At 38.2% G+C, this 17,442-nt stretch overlaps 1 protein-coding gene and 2 non-coding genes across 3 annotated transcripts; all 3 read right to left on the minus strand.

The window, feature by feature from the left end:
• Window positions 1–730: 730 nt before the first annotated feature.
• RABGGTB (Rab geranylgeranyltransferase subunit beta) lies at window positions 731–17,302 on the minus strand. The gene is made up of 9 exons (XM_054980528.1): window positions 17,247–17,302; window positions 11,714–11,821; window positions 9,642–9,839; window positions 7,920–8,025; window positions 6,960–7,012; window positions 6,133–6,243; window positions 5,494–5,619; window positions 3,400–3,549; window positions 731–2,741 (listed from the first exon to the last, which is right to left on the minus strand). The coding sequence occupies exons 1-9, from the start codon at window positions 17,289–17,291 to the stop codon at window positions 2,601–2,603; spliced, it is 1,038 nt and encodes a 345-aa protein (XP_054836503.1). The 5' UTR covers window positions 17,292–17,302; the 3' UTR covers window positions 731–2,600.
• Window positions 8,818–8,902, minus strand: LOC129331550 (small nucleolar RNA SNORD45). Its single transcript, XR_008597199.1, has one exon. It is a non-coding gene; the product is annotated as a small nucleolar RNA SNORD45 (small nucleolar RNA).
• On the minus strand, window positions 11,540–11,623 carry LOC129331549 (small nucleolar RNA SNORD45). Its single transcript, XR_008597198.1, has one exon. It is a non-coding gene; the product is annotated as a small nucleolar RNA SNORD45 (small nucleolar RNA).
• Window positions 17,303–17,442: the final 140 nt, after the last annotated feature.

The raw sequence follows: 17,442 nt of genomic DNA on the forward strand, positions 1-17,442 counted from the left end.
TTTCTAGGCAGGTAAAGGACACACAAAATGGCGGTAAGGAGAGTTGCCGGCCGTTACACATGCGCAGAGGATCGCTCTATTTCTATCCCACTTAAAGTAGGCGGGGCTTGTATTCCTTCCCTGCGTGGGGATGGGGAAGGGAGATCGTTACAATTGCACCTAGTAATGGGTCGGTAAGACGCGACCACCGAGGAATCCCCGCCCGTGATCGGGGATCTACTTAGCCATCTCAAACAGGCAACTAACTGCTCTCTTCCCGTCCCGAAACCACATCGTTCTCTTTGCCACAGCACAAATGTGGTCTTTACTACATACTGGATCGGGATTGTGCAGCAGTTTTGCATTTTAAAAACTTTCCCCTCCCCCAGACAACTCTTCAGGGACCACTGGGACAGCATCTCTGTTCTTTAATGCAATTGATTTTTCTAATGTGTAGTTTTCATTTTAATACAGGGTTACCAACTGTATGAATAAGCTTCTAATTTTCATACGTTGTCAGAAAAGCCATCTTAAAAGCAGATAACCTTGTAGTTTTAAGATTGTCTTACCCCTGCACTGCAGCCAAAACCACAGCAAAGACTTAACGGTACTTGACTGCATAAGATCAACACCGAGTTTTCCTATATTCAGTCCAAACAGAACAACGCACATGTTTCCTTAATCCTATCACCATTGCTTAATATTCAATTAGAAATAAATTTTAAGGAGTTGTAATATATTTTTATTTTGAAAAATAATAGTAAGAGGAAATGCAGGGATTATATAACATAATTGTGTAAATATATAACCAAATATATAAAATGCAAAATATTTCATCCAACCACTTTACAATGATACTTACTTGTATTAGGATACATTTATATCCAACATTTAAATTACAAATTTCATAACTAATTATTTTACTAATAGTTGTTCTTAGTTTTCAGCTACATGATCAAAAATAGCTTTCCACTTTTCCTGAAATTCTAAAATTGGCCTATTATGTATATGTTAATTTTGCCATTGATGCATATTCTTATAGCTTATGCATCCTTTGTCAAATCTGGACAGCATTCTGCCTTCCATTTTGCTGCATATACTACCCTTGCTGCTTTCACCATATAAATAGTTTTCTTTTTAAAATAATGTTACTTGGTAAGATATTTAATATTTTTAGGATTCAACACAAAGTGAAACTTTAATATCATTTGCATTTCTTCGTGTATTTCTATCCATTATTTTCTCGCTTTCTTGTATATCCACCACATATGATACAATGTTGCATCTGTATTTTGACATTTCCAGCGCTCTGCACTTTAATCCTTATTAGTTTTTGCAGTGTCCTTAGGAGTAATACACCATCTGAAGAACATTTTAATTTATACCAATTCTTTCTTAATTTTGACCTTCTGTAAATTTGATCTCTTTAGTCCATAAACTTTCCCACTGGCTCATACATATATTTTCTCCAAAGTTTTGCATCCATTTTATACAATTTTTAAATAAGGAAAAATGAAGATGGCAAGAAATTCAAGCACAAGGAAAAAACAATTCATGGCTGATGTATTATCAAATTGTGTCTAAATGGAAAGATCAAATATCCAAAGATAATGGCTGGTTAAGAGAGAAAACAGTATTCAAACAACTAATCAAAACACCTCTTACGAAAAGTAAATAAAAATTTAATGCAATACGCCTCATAATTAGAAATCATTTTCTTGTAATCCACAGAAATGTTTAACTTCTCAGTAGATTCATGAGAAAAAAAGCTGCAGATTTCTAACCACAATAATTTTAAGTCTTAAACCATTTACTTGATAATTAGCTTTATTTTTCAAGCAGAATCCCACTTTATACAGGTTTCAGCCAAGTTACAATGCTCAACTGTGACAAATGTGAAATGGAGGCACTTCTAGAATTCCAGTGGAAAACAATATTCTTATAGCTTCAGCCTGGGCTATATACACACAAATGTTCTAAATGCTACTGAAAAGTGGGAGTCAAACACAGTTGCAATAAATATTTTAGAGCAAATTCTAAAAGTCAGCAAGGGCATCAGTTTATATCAAGTTGCACTATGCATTAGCAAACTTCATTAAAGGATGCTACTGGTAAAAAGCAATAGTTTGAGTACCACAAAATGTAGGACAAAACAATGTGATTCAAATTGGATAAAAAACTATGGCAGATCCTAAACAGGAACTTAAGTGCATAAAGTGTCACTGGCATATGCAGGAAAATTTCTTAATAGAAACGGTTTTCGTGTTGATTCACTGTCCAATACATGCTATCTTCAAGATGGGTGAATGATTGTTTAATAAATATAAAGTCACATAATTCAAGTATTTATCTACTGTGCCTAAAACAGTATGTTATTTTGATTTAACAGGACTGGAACAGAGTCCCAAGGCAAACATATTTAAAGACAAATGTATAGCTACATCTGTTATGGAGAACCTCAAGCACATGTAATACTCAATTTATTAATTTTGAATACAGTCCACGTATAAGATGACAGCTCTTACAGTAAAGTGGTAATTTGTAATGTAAACATTTTAAAATGTCTTTTGATGGAAAAATTCAAAGCAGCTGAGTATGGCAACACTATGCAATGTTAAAACCTAGCTCACAAGTTCAGGCTGTACATTTATTCTGTGAAGGACTTCATCAGGCATACAGAACACAGGATTCACGGGCTTAATTTGTTCTTCTCCCAGCAATGACAGTCCAGCAATTCCAAACAAGGTGTGAAATGGATCCACCTATAACGTATCAAGAGTTACATTAAAAACATTAACATGTAATTCTGCAGTCTAGTAGTAGTACTGGTAAGGTGTTTAAAAGATTTCTAAACAGGCCAGGATCCAGAGAAGTCTGTGCACATAGAGGAGTTCAGCCAGGTTTTTTTTCTGGTGGCAGCCCTTCCCACATCAATGGAGGCTACTCTGGAGGACCCCCCCCCCCCAACTTTGTGTGTGCACGTGTTTTTTCAAGGCACAAGAGTCAACTTACAGAAGGACCGTGCCAAGAAACCCCAATGGACACACACAATTCCGTATGTGGAACTTTAAATTCCAGACTATTAGGGTTAAAATTTCCAATGAATTAATTTTATTAGTTGTATTCTGCAATTATTAGAATCACCTGGACTCCCAAGCAACCACCCATTCAACTCAAGACCCAGATCTGAATAATGTTAGAGAAAGAAATATATCAGGTGCCTTCAGGTCCTCCTCTGACGCAGCATAATCTGATTTGGGAAGAAAGTTATAATTTGTGGATACAAAGATTTAAGACCCACTAAACTAATTTTCACAGAATAGTTAAAAAACGCAAATCTTGGTTATTAATTATCAGTTAAACATCAAATACATACAGAAGACATTACTAAATAAAAACGAATGAAGGTAGAGAACTTGCCATATCTCCTGGCCTATCAGCAAATCCTCCAGTCTCTTCATCCTGACAAGCCAAGATAAAGCTGCGTAATTTCTGTCTGTCAATCCAGTGCAGCCTACCAATTATTTTCAGAGATGCCAACACCCACCATGAATAGCATACATCTGGTAACTGCCAAACACAATGACAATGTTAGAACAACTGTAACAGCATGACATAATAATAAATAATCTTGTCTAGGATGAACAGTAAAAATAGAATTTCTATGAAGTGGGCTTCACTGAGCTTGGGGGCAAACATGGAGACTTGGTTTTTGCGTTCTAAATAATTGTTGCTTTCAATTGATTTTGAATGTTTGATTGCTCTGAACTTTTTTTTTTAAATCACTACATTAATACAAGGATTACAAATATTTTGAGACATTCGCCCATAGCACTGATGCAAGCAAAGGCTTTCTGACTGACTTTCTGCAATGTTTGTACTCAAATTAGCAAGGAAGTTTCAGGACTGTTCTCTTTATCCAATTACAATACACCTGCATTTACAAATCTGAAGACTTCTAATTTTAGTGCTATGAGGGGATTATTAATGTGCTTGAAACAGTTTCCTAATAATACTGTACACATTATAGCGTACTTTATTGCAGTAGTGTATTATTACAGTAATTTATCTTGTTAATTATGAAACCCAATTTCTTCTTTCACTGCATATTTTAAGAAAGTTGCAGAAGAGAAAACTTAAATTTGTCATTACAGACTATAAAATGGAGCAGGGAACAACTAGGTCCCTACAGGACGCAGTGGAAATCTTAGATCGCTGCCTGACAGCCGTGGTGAAATGGTTGAAAAACAACAAATTGAAATTGAACCCAGACAAGACTGAAGTGATGCTTGTTGGGAAGGCAGAGATCTTGAAGGACATTGTACTTCCCACTTTCGATGGAGTTTGTTTGACCCTAGCTGACTCAGTTAAAAGCCTAGGAGTTATACTAGATCCAGCGCTACTACTAGAAAAACAAGTTGAGGCAGCAGCAAAAAATGCTTTTTACAACCTCACTCTTGCCTGGAAGATGGCTTCTTATCTCGACACAGCCGATCTGGCCACCTGAATCTGTGCTATGGTAACATCAAGGCTTGACTAATGTAATGCATTATACATAGGTCTCCCATCTAAGCTATCTAGGAGGCTCCAATTAGTGTAAAATACTGCAGCTCAACTGTTATCAGCAGTGAGCAGGAGCATGAACATCACTCCCATCCTACAGTCACTCCATTGGCTACCTATCAGCTACTGTGCTCAGTTCAAGGTATTGGTTATTACATGCAAAGCTCTTCATGGACTTGGTCCGGCATACCTGAGAGACTGCCCCCTCCCTGTGTTCCTCTATGGCAGCTTCACTCATCTGAACAGGGTCTCCTATAGGTGCCAGGCTGCACATGGGCGAAATCAACAGCAGCCCATACATGGGCTTTCTCTGTGGTAGCCCCTACCCTGTGGAATGACTTGCCTGAGGTCAGGAGAGCCCCCGCTCTCCTGGCTTTCCGCAAACGATGCAAAACTGAATGATTCAAAAAGGCTTTTTACTCAAATAGGAGGGTTATATTGTAGGGATGGGGTCTCAGATTCTTCACTAATGAATTAGGGACCATAGACTTCACCATTATGTTGCCTTATATATTATCTGTTGCTTTAAATATGTACTCCTATGTACTGCCTGTGCTTTAATTTGTCTAATGTCAATCCTAGAAGTGATTGTTTTGTTTTAGGATTTTCTTCTACTTTGTATTGGATTCTTGCTAATGCTATGTCTTTTAAAACTTGTATCTATTTACCCTATGGCATTGTTTATGGAAATGTCCTTGATACTGTATGGAAATGTACTTGATACGGATTGTACTAATCTCATACTATGTAATCCACCTTGAGTCTCAGTTGGAAAGGCAGACTATAAATGAAATACATACATACATACGTTTGCTCTGAGCTCTTTGGAGGAAGGGCAAGATAAAAACATGACAGACTGATTGACAGAAAGTTTACTTGTGGAAATGCAAGTGTTCCTATCTTACTCCAGAAAAAAATGTACATTTTAAGACGTAAAATATAATTTCATACCTTCTCAGGCCTTCCATTGAGACCACCAGATGGCAACTGCCGTTCACAAAGCCACCAACCTAGCAGGTCAGCATTTATTTGGTGCAATTGGCCAGTTATGGCCAAAAATCCTGTGCAACAATAGATCTAAAATTACAGATATAAAGTTCATGTCTATTTAAAATATAGCTACTCAGGTAATGCAAAGGACGATGACAGTGTAGGATCCCAACCTCTCGCAAAACATGCTTTCAAGTCAACAAATGCTATCAAAATCATTTAACCAAACTCCCACTTTTTTAACAATAAGATTTTAACAATAAGATTCCCCGCTCTTCTAGACAAATTAGCACCCACTCAGTGATAAACATAGTGTTATTATTATCCCACAATAAAGCAGGAGCTGAGAAGAGTGGCTTACCCAAAGCCACGTGCTGAGGTCATGGCAGAGTGGGATTTGAACCAGCAGAGTCCTGACTTGCATCCCAACCATTTAACCACTAAAATCCTTTCTAAGTTGTGTCTGATATTTGTGGGGATGAAAGTGTTTCAGGGGGTTAAAATTTATATTTTTAAACCTAAGTAGGGCAGTATGTTAGAATGAGCAGCATCAACTTGTGAAATATCCTTTGCTAGATTTATTTATACAGCACAGCTTACCTGTCCTGCATGAGATTCAGATCCTGGTCTACAACCAAATCCTCCATCAAAGTTCATGCAAGACAAAACAAATTCTACTGCTTTGTCCACATCAATTGAATCCAGTTTACCCTGAAAGGCAGTAAATCCTTGTAATGAGTTTGTATTACTCTAATACCAAGAAGATTCAAGCTGACAGTTGTTGCCTAGGGAGGTGGGTAAGTGAAATGGAAAGTGTGTCAGAGTTCTCCTGCACAGGAAATGAGAAAGTTTCCTAAACATTCCCCCTTTACTGGTCCTTACTCAAGTGGAGATAACCCTATGCACAATGTAAGAAGGAAAATTCCCCAGAACACAAAGTGGAACAGAGACTTCAACACCCTAAAAATCATACAATTTCCAGTACTTAGTGCTTTACAGTTTACCTAACCATTTTTTCCTGAGAAACTGATCTCTTCCATGCCTCATAGCTAAGGCAACAAAAACCAAAACATAGTACAGATTACATTTTGATAGGTGGTAGAAGGCACAGTAATCAACTAGAAGACCTGAATCCATTGCATACTAATTGCTTTGGGAAAGGGTGGATTTAGCAAGCGATGCAGCCTTCTCCACTTGCTTGTCTAGTATGAAGGAACAAATTTTGCACTGTGTAAATGGTAGTGGCATCATGGCTTGGACACTGCAGGTCCTATTTACAGCCCCCAAAAGATCTGTGCCTAGCTGATAGCTTGCTAGTAATATTCTGCAGTTGCTTATTTGCAAGTACATTAAACAAAGCTTTCTAAAGAGCTTACGATATCCCTAGCATATTTCAAAATCAGATTTCTCCTGACAAAAGAACTTACCAGAAGGGCTAGTGTTGCTACTGCACAAAATGAAAATCTTGTATCTATTTCTCCTGTAGGAAGAAATGAAATTAAGTACGCACCTTTGATACTAAACTTGTTAAAGAAGCAGCTAAATAGCAGCTATAAAAATATAGCCTTATTTCTATTTTCTTACACTGTCTACACAATTACTTTCAACTAGCATTGTTCCTCTGCAGTTCACTCACAAACACAGACACTCAAAGAGTATCTGACTTTCCAGGGTACAACTAAAGGTGCTTGCATTTCACTGATTACCATAATCCTAATTGCATTTAACTTTATCATTAATAGCACCTGTGTGTTGAAACCAAGCTTATTTTACAGTAATCATCAATAGATTGTCTTAGTAGTACATATTTCCAGAGCAACACTAATAGAAAGCACTGGTGACAAGATTTTTGGGCTTAAGAACCTAGGCTTTAGTTAACAAGGAGCAATACTATATTAGGAACTCAAAAACAGAAACCTAAACGTAATTTTAATAAAAGCTGAATCTGCACTTGTTCAGCTTTAAGCTCACTTCAAGATTTATCATGTTTAATATCAGTACAATCATCCTACATTTAATCTATATTCCATCATATAGGCTTTCTATAGGCTTGCTATAACCTTTATAACCAAATCTGTTATTCTTATTTAAGTAGGCATTCCTTTCACTGCCCACTAAACAGTAAATTCAAATATCATGATCATCTCTCAATGTACTAGTTTTACAAATACACTATTATTTTGTGACCAGGATAATTATAAAACTAAAGTGGTGAGACAAGATTTACAGACACAATAATCATGTATTTTAGAAGTACTTATTCTTATAATTGTTACTGGAATACTCTCACAATCCATTTTACACTTTGACCTCACAATGATCAAGAGCATTTTTCACCCTTGTAAAATAAAACTGCAATCATATCACATTTGAAAAATAGATGTTACCCCATTTGTCTCCAGCAAATGAACCATCTTCCTTTTGCAGACTCTTTACATAATCAACGATTTTATTTATATCTACAACATGTAGATTGTCATACAGAGTTAGAATCTGCAAAACAAAACCATTCTTGATAAATTTCTACAGCAATTAAAAGCATTTATAGAATTTTCCTAGAGCGTTTAAAAATAATTTGTTTTCGCTGGCTCTCATATACATGTATTTTCTTAATACTCCCATATATGAATTTATGCAACCATCCCGAACAGTTCCTTATAGTATCTTTTTAAAAATGAAGGCAGCTTAGCACGGAAAGCTATTAAACCATAATCCTCTGGATAATCCAGATCCAAGTATACTGAGAATCATAACAAAGGTTTACCGTTTTAGTTTCAGTTATGTAGATAACAGATCTGTGTAACAAACCAATATTCTAGGTATCTAAGAAATTGTCATGTGTATAGAAATGAAAACAAAATTAAAGTTTCAGAATTAAATAGGAGTATCCTTAACTAAAGCAAACAAATGTAAAATGTTAATGCCAAACCGTAACAAAGAGGATGTGCATGGATTCCTCCTGGTCTTTTGTTCCTATGATGGCATTCCAATTGGACTATCACAGCTTTCTTCCAGTTCCTCAACTATTATTAACCATTGAGACAGACTGGGAATCCAAAAATGGCCCAGGGAGAACGGTCTTGCCCTTCCTTCCCCCAAAAAAGGTTGGGTGGTGGCTGTAATGAACTTGCCTCACCCTGGGCAACCCCCAATGGCAATAATAACCAATCCACCTAGGTTTATCATTCCATCTACACCAGCCCTGAGAAGGTATTTGGTATTAGAACTTTTCTCTAACAGGATATCATAAACTGTAAAAATATAAGATGTTCTCAGAAGTGGCCTCAGGTCTCAGAGTAATTCTAGAGCTAAGTGTTAAAACCACATCAATGGTAGATTCAGATAAAAATTCCAAGCCTCATCATTGACCCGAGAAGCCCTGATATTATGCATCACAAGTATTCTTACTTCACCTGTACAAGAAAAGCATAGCCTTGCTGAACCCATGACCATATTCCACTTCCCTTTTCCAAGCTCAAATTAATTGGACCTAGTATTTTATTTATTTAATTATATTTCTATTTTGCCCTCCCCATAACGGGCTCAGGGCGGATTACATCAGTTAAAACACATCATCGGCAATATAAACAATTCACAAATTCATAAAAACATTAAAATTACAATTCATATAAATAGTTTAAAAAGACATCAAGAGGACAGTAACCTCAGTATAACTTAACTTATCTTCACTCAATACAGTGAATAACTTATCTTCACTCAATAAGATTTCCAGAATTAGTCTGAGATAATACTGTTTTTTGGCTTACTACAGATAATGCTTGAAAAAGATAAGCCAATTTTAAAAAGTCATAACTTTTTAATAGTACATGAGGAAGGAATTCACCAACCCTGTACAAGGAGTTACTAGCAGCTCAGCAATGAAATGATCAGAGTAAGAGCTTTTTCTATGAGCATTTTGCCCCTTGTCTTTCACTGAAAACCAGCAGATGAGCATCAACTAGGCGGAGTAAGGTAATAAAAATCAGCATGAAGTTGGGATTTACCACTGCTGTCACAATGTAAGAAAATGAATATTAAATTATCAAAATATCAGCTCAGTAAAATAATAGCAAATTCGTTAACTAAAATGCCATTGCTCATGAGTTTACCTGGACAGCACTAAGTGTATATAGAAGGTGAGGGTCATGACCTATGCTGGCACTTATTCCACCACATTCATGTTGACATGATTTGATAAACGCCAGAATTTCTTCTTTGTTCATTCGATGCAGCTGTCCCATAAGATCCATTACCGCCAATCCCCAATAGATACCACTCATTCTTAAATATTCTGACATGCAGTATTCCTAGAAAAGTAGAATATTTTAGCTTAACAGATATTACAAAAAGCACAAAATCTTCCTGGAAAGAATAAGACCCAAACATTCGGTATCATTTGATGTCATTCTATCTTACTAGCAAAGGCCTTTCAAAATAATTTTTAAAACCTGGATTTCCTCTTTATTGCTCTATTAGTTCTACCCAATATCAAAAGGCCTTGATGCAGGAGGACAGACTTTTATACACTTCTGTTCATGGAATGTTTATATAGTATGGGAAAATGCACTCTGATGCTGAAGAAAGCAATCAAGCATCTTGCAAAGAATATGTATTTTTAAAAAAACCAAAACATTTACAAAATTTGGTGAATCCTATCGTTGAAAAAGATACATACAGCCAAAAATCATTTTTAAGAGTGGTATGAATGTTCCTGTGCTGCACTAATGTTGTCACAATTATTATTCTAACAAGGGCCTGTGAAGTCACGCCAAAATACTGTCATTCAGAGTACTAGAAACAAGTGCTATCCATGCAACAGATGGTCTACCCTGTGAAAGAAATCTACATCCTCCACAACGAATGAGTAACTGCCACGCATTTATTGTGCACAGACATGCATGACCATCATCTGGAAGGCATCAAATGTCTCCTTCCACTCCGAACAATGAACTAAAGTGTTCTTTATGGTAATATTTATACACGAAACACTATCTAGTATATTAATTCTTGTTTCACCAGTTGGCATAGTTTTAATGCTTAAAATAATCTCAGAAGATTTACACAAGGTTCAGGATAGTTACCAGTCAGTACTTCAGTATCAGTTACAAGCTGAGATCTTCTATCAATTCTTGCTCAAATTACTATACCAAATTGTTTCCTTTCAAGGAAACAGCTGCTTGAACACTCATTGATTTATACAGTGGCACGTTTTAAAGGAACAAGGTAATCCTGTTTATTATATCCACTTTAATTCACAATACTGTATTTCTAGCTCTCTCATCATTCGTGCCTTTGCAACCATCAGTGAGAAAGCATTACCATGTAAGTGAATAGAGCAATTGCTTCCTTGTAAGTTGACTATACTCTCAAGGTACTTAAAACAGGCAGCAGCCACCAAAATCAGTAAAAAATTCTCTGGAAATATCCTAAAGAGTAACAGCCCCTGTAGGTTAAGTATAGTTAACACAAACACATTCAGGTAAGTACAAATCTGTGAAAGGTAACAATGAATATTAAGTGCCTCACACAAACAAGTCAAGAATACTGTCATCTACACAATGACCCAGGAATTTTCTTATGATCAAGCAGCTTAGTCTAGAATGCATATAAGGTTATTTGAAGCCACATACTTCAACAGAATGAGTTGTTCAGCATGTATGTGCTGGATATATTTGTCAAATTTAGAAGATGTGTGCACACATCAAGGGGCTGTAGATAGGGGTTAACTTCCGCAACCTATCCCAAAGAGAGCTGTCCTATGACTCAACCTCTTCAGGAAACGGGGGGGGGGGCACTTCTTATCTGCTTTTTTAAAGTGGTACAATCCCATAAGGGCTATAAATCATGCTTTCACCTGAAGATTAGCCCTAAAGATTAACCTGCATAGGTTATCAGTAGCCTTTATCCCACACATGTCACTTAGTATGTGGAGCTACAGTTATGTCAAAGAGAAATGCAACAATTAGCAAATAGTACCCAACTTAAAGAAGGTGCAAAAGGTATTACTCAGGTCTCAGTGTAATTCTAGAGCTAAAAGGAAAATTCTTCAGCTTTAGAGTCAGATAATACATGCCAGGTTACATCACAGACCTAGAGAAACCATTTGCAGTTGATGCAGTATTCTCTCTTTTCCTCAATACTTAACTGCCTGTTACTGTTATAACAAAAAAATGCTACTCACGTAATCATCTTTCTTTGTTCCATAAGCAGCTATGTAGTCCACATGCTTCTCTAACAACAATGTAGTTGGTGCATCATTTTTTATTGCAACATCTTTTTGTGGCGTTCCCTTAAAAAAATTGATCAAAGTAATTTTCAACAGTTGTTCAAATCCAAGATTTTTGTTACAAGAAAATTTTACTTAAATAGATGGACAAAATACCAACACACAAATACAAGTGCATACTTCAGTTATTTAAATAGGATCTCACATATGCTTTGCTTCTTTTGTTTCCCAAATATTACTGAATTCCCTCAGTTTGACAAAACAGTTTCAGTAAATCTTAGTCATTTCTGCCCCCCAAAACTGTCTCACCAAAGCTTTTCTATAATTTCCTGTAGAAGAAATACTAAGTAGATTACTTACAGTTAGCATCTTATATAATGGTGAATAACGAATATCATTCTGGAAATATAATGTATCTTGTTCAACACTGCATAACTTGCAAAACTTAAATATTGCATAACTATTCTGTAGTTTTGTGATTTGTGAGAAGGGCGTGGCGCACCTCTTTTGAATATATGTACAGTCTTGCAAGGAGGAGCTTTTGCAGCATGAGACTCAATCTCTTGGGGCTTGGAGGCAGGGTAGGCCTTGGTCAAAATACGGGGATACATGCACAGAGAAGGCCTGACTTTTCTGCATCCCATCAGTTGCCCACACTGCAATTAAATATGGGGTGAGTTTTGCTGGTACAGTTTTATTTTGCTGTTAAAATAAATAAAGTTGGCCCTTGATTATCCCAAATAATGGTGTCAGCTCTTCTGTGTCCCTCTGTAAAAATAAAATACAATCCTGTAGGAGTGTCAAAAGTGCAAGCTGATAGGCAATAACCACTGCCATTCTCACGTAAATGGACTATTTGTCACTCCATTTCAAACATGCATATAGGCTTTTATGTATTCTTTTACTATCCAAAAGTTTTTTCCCTAGAACAGTTGGAAAAAAACAGTTACTAGAAACTTAGTATAATTTATACACTATGGAAAAATTAAACTGGTGGACGATGCCCTGTATCCAATTATGCAGGCCAGTCTTAAGTTTAATGAGGGTGCTGTGATTGCCACCAATTCCTGCCCCACAGCAAATCCCCACTTGCTGCTATTCTGTTCCCAAAGGTGCACTGATACCTAGGGAAAACTCTTCTGAGAGACTTTTCTGCATCAGCAGAAATAACCACATTTTATGCTGAAAAAAATGTGTCTATGCATTTTAAAACAGAAAGACTGCTGTCTTCCACTCCCAAATACAGCACAAAAGGTACTGACCATGATCACTGCCCTTCCAGGGACCAAAAAATTCTCAGAGTATTTGACTATCAAATGAAGAATGAAGAAACAAAAGACAGAAGAAAGGGGAAAAATGAGTCCGTTCAAGTATCTAGAATTATATAATGGGCACAGGGAAGAATTAGGGTTGAAGGATGTAAGCCTCATGGAATAAACATTTCCTAATTACTTACACACAAAGACTCACACTCAGTCTGCTATAATCTTTAAGATTATTTTAAGCTTAATGAACTCTAGTAACCTGATTAATTACAATGAGGTAAACAGAATGTAATTAAGTTTAGGGGACGCATGCCCAAGGCTATTCCTCCCTAACTCTCACACAGTATAGGGAAGTTGAGGCAAAAATATACCCTCTTCTCATACCATGTAACTGAGGTCTTAGGCTAGATGAGCAGTCAGAACTATAGGGCAACTGTACAACCATGAAGACTTCTGAAGTTCAGGATTAGGTGACCAGGAAACTACTCATCTAGCCAAGAATCTTAATGGCATACTGTGAGCTAAGTTTTCCAAAACTATTACCCCCTCTGTGATTCCTCATGGACCTCCAATTTTTCCCTTTGCAGGAAGGAAAGTAAAAGAAAGTAAAAGGGGAAATAAAGTCAGAAAAAGCAAAATACATCCCTTTGGGAACTGCTTGAAAATGCTGATAAAGGGGGAAAGCTGAATTTCAGGTGGGAAAGCATTCCAGCAATATGAACTATAACAGCAAACACATCCTAAAAAACTTAGCTATGATATTGGTAGTTCAGGAAAAAGCATGTATGTGTGTGTGTCCTTGGACATGTTTATGAGACAGAGAACAAAGATATAAAAAGGACTGTCACCATGAACGTGTGCGTGTGAATGTACATATGCATGCGTGTCGTCAAGTCACAGCTGACTTATGGCAACCCCATAGTGTTTTCAAGGCAAGAAACAAACTGAGCTGGTTTACTATTGCCTGCCTCTGTGCAGTAACCCTGGCCTTCCTTGATGGTCCAAGTACTAATCAGAGCAGACCCTGCTTAGCTTCTGAGATCATATGAGATTGGGCTAATCTAGGCCATCCAGGTCAGGGAAAGTAATCATAAGAAACAAAAAGCAATGGTAATTACACCAAATAAATGGCCAGAATAAACAAACTAACATTCTGCTTGGTACTATTTTCTAGATAGGTAACAATGTTGTTATGTTGCCCTCCAAAAAGTCTAGCAGGACATGAAAGACCAACAGATTATTTAAATCTCTTTAAATCCATAATAAATCTATTTTTATGGCATTCATTTTTAGGACTATTTTGTTTCATAATGTTCAAAACCAATTAACAGAACTTTGACTTCTAACAGCTTATGAAGATCCCTAATGAATTGTCACAGAAGCCAGGCAGAAGATCTAATATACTAATACAATATAATATACAATTTCTGAAAGTCTTGATTGTAATTATTCCTAGGACAACAATTGTAGGTAAAACAAAATGACTTGGCAGTGCTTTAATTGGTTGATGGGTGAAGAGACAGAAAGAAATTCTAGGCCAGAGAGTAAAACAGTGCGCTCTACTTCCTGTCTCAGTATTTTCTCTGAGCTGTCAATCATTCACAGCACAAGGAAGTCCCACACTTCTCCATTTTGTTTCTTGACTTGGCTTTGAGGAGTAGTGTTTGGCTTCCTCTGTGCCCTGGCAGGTACCACTGCTTGCCCCAGCCTCCCCTCCTCAGCACTGCGCACTGTCCCAACCCCCCACTTCAGAGGTGACTCAAGTGCTACTGCCCAACTCCCTCCTCCTCACATCCGATTGGCAAAGCCTGCTTACTCAATCTCGGATCTTTCTCCAGTGAGCAAAATCCAGCCCAAAAGCCCCTTTATTTGTATGAAAGTAGCCAGTAAGGGGCCCTGTCTTCATAGTGGCCTCTCACTTCCTTGAAACACATAGGAAGTTGGGAACACTGCCACAACATGATGGACCTAGGATTACAGAAAATGCTAATTTATTTACACTATTTATAGTCCACCTTTCTCACTAAGACTCAAGGCAAGTGACACAGTGTGAGTATAGTCAATTTCAAAGACATTTCAATAAAAAACATTAGGATAAATAAATGCAAATTTGCAAAGATTTAAAACCAGCAGAAATCCAACAGAGTTGAATAAATGCTGGAAGACCATAACTGATTCTAAGCCTGACATATTAACCAACAAAGAAACCACCCAGTAGTATCATATATACAGCAACAGACAGTACATAGTAGTAAAGTCTACAGGTCCTATCCTTTACTAATACCTCTCTTTGAAACCACTTCCTAACAGTAAAGCCCTCCTATCTGAATAAAAAGCCCTCTTGAATAATTCAATTTTGCCTAGTTTGCAGAAAAAGAAATGAAGTACTGTAGTTAATTATGCAATAAAATAGCAAACATTAATTGGTATGATGTACGTTTCAAGAGTTTTACTGCATTAAGCTCAGAAGCCTCAACAAATACAATTCCAACATAGTAAATAACCAAAAAACATGTATGTCTAAATAATAAATAAAATGTCTCCAATTTAAAATGCTACATAACAACAACAACCACCAATTTATATACCGCCCTTCAGGACAACTTAATGCACACTCAGAGCGGTTTACAAAGTATGTCATTATTTTCCCCACAACAAAACACCCTCTGAGGTGGGTGAGGCTGAGAGAGCTCCAGAGAACTATGACTAGCCCAAGGTCACCCAGCTAGCTTCAAGTGGAGGAGTGGGGAATCAAATGTGGCTCTCCGGATTAGAGTCCCGCACTCTTAACCACTATACCAAAAGGTCTCCCCAAATCTTCCATTGCTAAACTCAGCCGTTATGAAGATTTAATCTCTAGAATCAAGCACATATCACTCCACTGCTCCCTGAATTATCTTATGTAAGAACAAAGAACCACATGGTTCCAGGCTGCTAGGGAAAAGGTAGCAGTAGCACATACAGTGCTAGACTGAGAGGATGGTAGCACGTAAGTAAAGGTAGTCCCCTGTGAAAGCACCGAGCCATTAGTGACCCATGGAGGGACACTGCATCACGATGTTTTCTTGGCAGACTTTTTACAGGGTGATTTGCTATTGCCTTCCCCAATCAGCTACACTTTACCCCCAGGAAACTGGGTACTCATTTTACTGACCTCAGAAGGATGGAAGGCTGAGTCAACCTTGAGCTGGCTACCCAAACCTGGCTTCCACCAGGATCGAACTCAGGTTGTGAGCAGAGCTTAGGCTGCAGTACTGCAGCTTACCACTTTGCGCCATGGGGCTCTTACCACAGTAGCACTTGGACATGCTGAAACACTAGAATAAGACGGTGTTAGGGTAGAAGTGCGTTTTGTTCCAGATTGAATTATTTGTGTATATACCCAGTATAAAGCAGCGTGCCTATTTGAACCCTAGTACAGCCCCACTGATAAGATGTTCACTCTCAATATTAAACTGCAACAGTGGCATTCGTTGTACTGCACAAGCCTGTCTGATGAATAACTACAATGTTTTTTGAGACTCAATAAGTCCACAGACGAGCAAAACTGGGAGCTCTATCTACGGGTTAGAACTTGCTCTCATTAACCGCCAAAGGAGGGGAATTACACGGTGCGTGGAGTTTAAAGAAACTCCTTCAATACCCGTAAAATAGGGCGAAGGGATTAAGGGGCAATTCTACCGGCTCCTTGAAAAAGCAGAAGCCCTCATCTTTAAGCATCCACTGCAATTCCGTGCAGAATTACGCCATTATAATCCCATTAACTCCGACTGGCTAAGACTGTATTAACTCTACATGGAATTGCACCGTTCGATCCCGGGAGCGCGACAGGCTGATCGAGTAGGGCACGTGATTCCCTGTGCAGAGGCGCGCTCAGGTTGCGCGGAGAGAAGCGATTCCAATACTTTCGCTGCCCTTGAACTACAGAGGAAGTCACTGGCAGATATCAAGCCCAATCACCGTCTGGCCGGTCGCCCCAGCCCCAACCTTTCCGTTCACTGGCTCCGTTATTGCTCTTCTGCCTCCGCCCCCGCCTCCCAATATCATGCGCCTGCACCTCAACGGAAACCGTACTCACTCAACCCCAACGCCAGGGTGGGGTGGAGAAACGGCCCACTCCCACACTGGAAATAGCCAGAAAGTTGCGGGGGGGGGGGAGAGATACTAGGCCACAACGGCGCGCACAAGAGGCCCGCTAGGGAGAGACGCGGCCTTTCACTCACCATGTTGGAACATCCGCCGCGCCCAGCCCAGTGCTCACTGCGCATGCGAGTGGCGCGGAGCGGCAAGCCAAGGAAGAACGCCCGCCTCTTCCTTTTCCTGCGCCTGAAGTCCTTTCTGCTGTTGTCTTTGGAAGTGCCTGTACAGCAGTTCTTGCTTGATTCGAAACATTTTGCGCATGCGTTTCCGGTGCTTGGG

Source organism: Eublepharis macularius, chromosome 5 (genome assembly GCF_028583425.1).
Source record: "Eublepharis macularius isolate TG4126 chromosome 5, MPM_Emac_v1.0, whole genome shotgun sequence".
Lineage (NCBI taxonomy): Eukaryota > Metazoa > Chordata > Lepidosauria > Squamata > Eublepharidae > Eublepharis > Eublepharis macularius.